The sequence below is a fragment of the Mus caroli genome, chromosome 15 (assembly GCF_900094665.2).
Source record: "Mus caroli chromosome 15, CAROLI_EIJ_v1.1, whole genome shotgun sequence".
Taxonomy (NCBI): domain Eukaryota; kingdom Metazoa; phylum Chordata; class Mammalia; order Rodentia; family Muridae; genus Mus; species Mus caroli.
In genome coordinates this window covers 70,565,549-70,571,653 of record NC_034584.1, presented here as the reverse complement: position 1 = coordinate 70,571,653, position 6,105 = coordinate 70,565,549, and the positions used below count along the sequence as shown (strand labels likewise).

Below are 6,105 nucleotides of genomic sequence, written 5' to 3'. Positions count from 1 at the left end.
CTCTATGTAGCCCTAGCTGTCCTGGAACCAAGATGGCCTCAAACTCGAGATTCACTGCCTCCGGGGTGCTGAGATTAAAGGTGTGCACTGCCAAATGAGTACACTGTAGCTGTCCTCAGACATACCAGAAGAGTGTGAAGGCATCAGATCTCATTACAGATGGTTGTGAGCCACCATGTGGTTGCTGGGAATTGAACTCAGGACCTCTGGAAGAGCAGTCCGTGCTCTTAACCACTGAGCCATCTCACCAGTCCCAAAATAATTTGTTTTTGTTTGTTTTGTTTTGTTGTTTTTTTTGTTTTTCAAGACAGGGTTTCTCTGTATAGCCCTGGCTGTCCTGGAACTCACTTTGTAGACCAGGCTAGCCTCGAACTCTAAAATCCACCTGCCTCCGCCTCCCGAGTGCTGGGACTAAAGGTGTGCTCCATCACTGCCCAGCTTGTTTTGTTTTCAAACAGGGTTTTTCTGTGTATGCCTGGCTGTCCTAAAACTCATTGTGTAGATCAGAATGGCCTTGAACTCACAGAGATCTGCCTGCCTCTACCTCCTGAGTGCTGGGGCTAAGGGTGTGCACCACCACTGACCAGCTGTTCCTTCAGCTTTTGGTTATGGGATATCCTTTCTTCTGTGCAGCCTTCTCTTTTGGCTAGGAACAGTTTATTCCTTCTCAGTGAGAATCATCTTACTGAGGCAGGGAGAACCCATGGGTTAGTTCACTATAAAAACTCAACAGTGACCAGAGAGAACCTATATCCAAACTTTGTAAGTTCATCAAAACTTCTTTGGGGGCCACTGACTGACTGACTGGCCTGGCAAACATCTTCCAACTCCACCTTTATAGACAGACCTCTGAAACAGTGCACATTGCTTCTTTAAAGTGGCATTTTTCAGATACACATGCACACCCCCTCACAGCCTAGGCAGCTCCACAGGTATTCTTAAAATGATCATGAAGATTTGAACCTCCTTTTGGAGTGGCAAATTGTTTGTTGTGTTTTGAGACAGAGTTTCTCTGCGTAGTCCTGGCTGTTCTGGAGCTCTGTAAAGGTTCCTCTCTACCTGGAGGGGACTGAGATTAAAGGCGGATGCCACCAGGGCAGGCATGATTTGGACCTTTTGTTTTTGCGGGGTTTTCTGGGTCAGGAGGGTAGCAAATCATTGCTACTTGCGAAAGCCTTATTTCCTCATTCCTGTCCACCAGTCAGTGATCCAAGTTCCGCTGAAGGGGTGCTTGCTCTCTCAACCTGGCCCCCTCCCTCCTTCCTTGCCTTACCTACTAATAAGCTAGCTTGTTCTGTTACACCTACGCACTCTCCACCTTACAAGTGTACCTGATGGCCTGGCCTGCCACTGCCTTGCTCAGCTGAGATTTGAGGATGGCAGCCTTTCCCCCTGGAGGATAAAAGCTGAGCACAGGGGAGCCCCTGGGTTTTTCCTGTACCTCACCCCCTCCTCCCTACACAATGGTATTTCTGGCAGCTGTGCTCTTTCATCCAGTTCCCTGACAACCTTGAGCCTACTGGGATCTCTGACTTGATCAAGGCCTGGCATTCACTAGCCTCCAGAGATACGTGGGCCCACAGAATACAGATATATTGAGTTCTTTTTATGATGGGACAAGCCAAAATGTAGGCTCCGAGGTACAACAGGAGCACTATGCCTCCTGTGGGTGTGTAAGTCCTCCTCCTCACCCCCACAGGCTGCTCTATTCAGGGGCCGCTGAACTCTGACCTCTGGGACAAGATCTTCGTGCAGTTGCAGGAGTTGCAACTGTGCACCAAAGACCTGAGCACCAAAGACCGAGACTCGCTGAGTCAGAGACTGCCGGGGGGTGCGTGCATACTGGACCAAGGTTCGAAGCTCTTCTTTAAATGCCTCTGATCCTAGTCCTGCCGTTTCCTCCAGAAGAAAAAGAAAAACCTTAATAAACTATGCTGCTATCTCATTCGTCTAAACTCTCTGCGAAAAGGGTGGGCGATGTGAGCTGTAAAAGCCTTCACAGGCGGAGCTATTCCAGAGCGCAAGCTCAGGCAAAAAAGGCGAGTGCCGACCTATGGATTGGGCTTGGTATGTGCGTAGGCTCATGGTTGGAGGATGAGCGCCGAGCTGCCGATCGGGTTTCCCGGCAGGCGCAGGCGGAAAAAGCGAGCACGGAGCTTCTGTCGCCATCTCCGGGACTCCAAACGCCCCAGGTACACAGCGGCGGTGGCCGGGTCCCCTCCCCACAGGAACCCTCTGGTCTAGGTGTCCCGGTCCCGTCTCCTTTGGGGCTCAGCGGCCCTTGCCGCGCAGCCAGTGTCTCAGTAGGCGATGGGTGCTGTCAAGTGGCATTGCTGGTCCACAGCTCAGGTTCCCCTGGCTGTGAGGGTACCCACCTTTCTTCTGCGACTCCGCCGGCAGTTCCTAGCTCCTGAGACCTCGGTAGCTCTGGCTGCTCATTACGCCATTCCATCTCAGTTTGCCCATCTTCCTTGAACATTCGTTTTCACCCCATTTCAAATCCTGAGGCGTGTCTGAGCTGGCTTCCTTATTAGACAGGACCTATCCTGGGCCTTGCCTCCGCCACTTCTTTGCCGCATCAACCAATAAGCTTGCCCTTCATTTCTCCAGTATCTCCCACAGATTGGGGTAAAACCCACCTCCACAATTTCCCTCATACACAGCCCCAGCCACCTAGTCTCAGTTCATTTCCACCGAAAGATGTTGCAACAGTGCCCTTCCCCTGTGCCCAAGATGCTGCCCCAGTTCTAACAGCTGCTCTTCCCTACCCTAACCCAGCTAACAGGCAGGACTCCCATGGCACTCGGTGTTCATCCTCAAAGCCTGACTTCCCCATGACAGCCCTTTAGCATCCTGTGCCGTTCCTGTAGAGATCAGGAAAGCTGTTCACAACGCTCTGATCTCCAGAGCCCAGTTCTTGAGGTGTAAGGGGACCCTTGAGTTAGTGTTGGCTCTGCTTTCCAGGTCTCTTGTGCTATATAGCTGCCTGGGCCTGCAGGATGTTCCACGGGATCCCGGCTACTGCTGGTGTTGGAGGTGAGTGTAGCCTAAACTGGGAGGAAGGGGAGGAGCCAAGGCGTTCCCTGTTGCAGGGGCTGTTGGGAAAGGACCACACTGCTACCTCCATCCCATAGACATTAGGTCCTGGGTAGTGACTAAGGCCAGAATTATTTCTGGTGGGACTCTGAGGGCCCCTGCAATACCCTGCTGGGGAGAGAGAATATGCTCCAATGTGGTCAGAACCAACTGGCATCCTGAGCAACTCTGGGTCTCCAACTGCATGTGTGAAGCATCTGACAGGCTTTTATTTGTACCAAGTTGTGGTTCTGTGTACAAACTACGGTCATGTTGGCGGGGGAAGAAAGCTAAACCTAGCAACAATCTGTAGCCTCTTAGAGGCCATATTGGTAGGAGGTGAGGCTGGAGCCCCTATTCTGTACCTCCCTTTGAGCTCTGTGGTACATGGCATGGGAGATGCCTTCTTGGGACGTAACTGAAGTGGGCCTGTCCTGGGGTCACCCTTGTCAGCTCCTCCTTGCTCTGTTGCAGCCCCTGGGAACAAGCCGGAGCTGTACGAGGTAAGTAGCAGATCCTTACCTGGCCACTGCAAACACCATGTGGCTGTCACTGGTTCTATAACCGTGCCTGGAGATGCTGACTGACTCTTGCCTGCTTTTCCAACAGGAAGTAAAGCTCTACAAGAATGCTCGGGAGCGGGAGAAGTAAGTCAAGTGTCTAAGCTGCCACACATACACGCACACGCACGCACACATGCACACTTGCACCCATCCAGCCTCCATGGCAGGCCCAGCAGTCTACCAAACACCACCCCACCAATGGTTGGGGAGGACATGGCGTCTGGCTAGGAAGATGGTCCCTGAGGAATATGTACCAGGGATGGAGTGGGAGGTGGGCTAAACTCTGCCATAGGTGTAGAGCAGCAGTTGGCTGCCCTGCCTCCGGACAGCGGCCTGATGAATGGCTTTGTCTTAGGTATGACAACATGGCAGAGCTCTTTGCCGTGGTGAAGACGATGCAGGCCCTGGAGAAGGCGTACATCAAGGACTGTGTCACCCCCAATGAGTGAGCAAGCCTGTGGCGTCAGACGTTTATGGCCACCAGTCCTCAGAAGCGTGTGTCTCCCTTCCATGAAGCTTGTGGATTCAGTAGGCAGCATACACAGAGCCCAAGCTATGAGGGTGTTCATTGTTGCTGCTAGTTTCAGGGCAGGATCGGCCAGGGACCCTCTGTAAGGGTGGGTATGGTTCTGACTTCAGAAGGCAAACTGGAGCCCTGGGCAGCACAGTCTAAGGTATCACTGTCAGGTCTAGGTAGCCAGCATGGATGCTGATGCTTTATCCACAGATGACAAGCCTGTTTGACTAGACCAGGAGTTGCCAGGTGGTAATGGAGGTCTGACACCTGGCAAATGGAATAGACGTCCGCTCTTGTGCCGAGTTCCAGATCGACCCACACAGATCCCCTGTTGTAGTTCTGTTTCTGTCATACTTCCCTGCTCTTGTGCAGAGCTCCCTTCATACATAGACCCAACAGGAAGCCCTTGGCCCTCCTAGCCTACCATGAAAGCTGCTACATCTAGAATTGTTGAGGGAGAGCACGATGAGGCAAGCTAGACTGTCCTCAGCCTCCAGAAGCAACCGGTCCCCTCTCTAGGTACACTGCAGCCTGCTCCAGGCTCCTGGTCCAGTACAAAGCTGCCTTCCGACAGGTCCAAGGCTCAGAGATCAGCTCCATTGATGAATTTTGCCGAAAGTTCAGAGTGAGTTAGCAGGTCCTCCCTTCCATTGTGCAGGAGAGGGTGTGGTGGGATATGGTCTGAGAGCCTGGTCCCCTGGAGGCCCTGTGGTGCTCAATACCCATGTCTGTTCTCCTCAGCTGGACTGCCCACTTGCTATGGAGAGGATCAAAGAGGACCGGCCCATCACTATCAAAGACGACAAGGGCAATCTCAACCGCTGCATTGCGGATGTTGTTTCGGTGTGTCCCACAGCTCCTGGGAGGGTCCTATGGGGGTTAGAGGGAAGGGACTACTGGCCTGGGTCAGTCATAAATGTGTATTCTTGAGGTTTCTGATCCTAAGCAGTACTCTGGGAGGGTTCATCTCAGCTGTGAGGAGGATGAGAAGCAGCCAAGGAGCCTAAGGCCCACCTGACTGAGTTCCTTCTTGTGAAAGGGACCAGGACCTACTCTGGCAGGACCCTGGCATGAGGGGGTTGTGTAGGAGTGCTTCCCAGATTCCCAGAATTCCTCTCAGAGTTGTGATTCCCAAATGTCCGTAGGCCCAGACGGTTAGCAGACAGGTCTTAATTGTAGCCCCCAAGCAGGAAGGAGCCCCAGTGTGGAGTGTGGGGAGGAACATGGGTGGGGGCCTGGCCCCTATAATTGGCCTACAAGCTATCCCCACTGAGTAAGAGATGCCTAATGCACACGCTCCCCACAGCTCTTCATTACAGTCATGGACAAGCTGCGTCTGGAGATCCGTGCCATGGACGAGGTGCAGAAGTTGGGCAGGGAGCCCCGGGCCTGGATGGAGGGGAACAGAGCAAGGTACAGAGGGTCTCACGAGGGTAGCGCTTGTGTCTGTAGATTCAGCCAGACCTGCGGGAGCTGATGGAGACGATGCACAGAATGAGCCACCTGCCTCCAGACTTCGAGGGCCGCCAGACAGTCAACCAGTGGTGAGTGGCTCTCCCGCACATGCGCAGGGAGCCTCCTGGTGACATCACAGCCCCGCTGCTCAGACACACTTGTGCCTGTGCTCCTAGGCTGCAGACCCTGAGTGGTATGTCGGCCTCTGACGAGCTGGATGACTCTCAAGTTCGCCAGATGCTCTTCGATCTGGAGTCAGCTTACAACGCCTTTAACCGCTTCCTACACGCCTAAGCCTCACCGAGACAGGAATGAGACTGATGGAGATGTGACGACTCAGCCCCCCAGTGTCTACATCCGTCCTAGATGCCTATATTGTCAGGATATCACCCACAATAAAGATTTGTCTAACCTTCCTGCTGTGGGCAGCTATGCTGAGCCCCCGCCCTGTATGATCTATCTATCTATCTTTCTTTTTTTTTTTTTTTTTTTAAA

At 52.9% G+C, this 6,105-nt stretch overlaps 2 protein-coding genes across 2 annotated transcripts in view; both read left to right on the top strand.

Moving 5' to 3' along the window:
* The window catches only part of Tonsl (tonsoku like, DNA repair protein), a 13,637-nt gene extending 11,692 nt beyond the window's left edge, over positions 1-1,945 (top strand). Inside the window, exon 26 of the mRNA XM_021183522.2 lies at positions 1,700-1,945. Coding sequence (XP_021039181.1) covers positions 1,700-1,881 — 182 coding nt within the window. The 3' untranslated portion in view covers positions 1,882-1,945. The remainder of the gene's footprint in view (positions 1-1,699) is intronic.
* Positions 1,946-2,099: 154 nt separating this feature from the next.
* Positions 2,100-6,026, top strand: Vps28 (VPS28 subunit of ESCRT-I). The gene is made up of 10 exons (XM_021183473.2): positions 2,100-2,192; positions 2,965-3,036; positions 3,550-3,578; positions 3,685-3,722; positions 3,994-4,083; positions 4,675-4,780; positions 4,897-4,998; positions 5,462-5,515; positions 5,608-5,699; positions 5,787-6,026. Exons 2-10 carry the CDS (start codon positions 3,000-3,002, stop codon positions 5,902-5,904), a joined length of 666 nt encoding a protein of 221 aa, XP_021039132.1. The 5' UTR covers positions 2,100-2,192; positions 2,965-2,999; the 3' UTR covers positions 5,905-6,026.
* The last annotated feature ends 79 nt before the right edge of the window (positions 6,027-6,105 follow it).

Coding starts and splice junctions, on each gene's coding strand:
- Vps28 (XM_021183473.2), top strand. CDS start 3,000: ATGTTCCACGGGATCCCGGCTACTGCTGGTGTTGGAG. Junction 3,037..3,549: donor GGCTACTGCTGGTGTTGGAG/GTGAGTGTAGCC, acceptor GCTCTGTTGCAG/CCCCTGGGAACAAGCCGGAG. Junction 4,084..4,674: donor GACTGTGTCACCCCCAATGA/GTGAGCAAGCCT, acceptor TCCCCTCTCTAG/GTACACTGCAGCCTGCTCCA.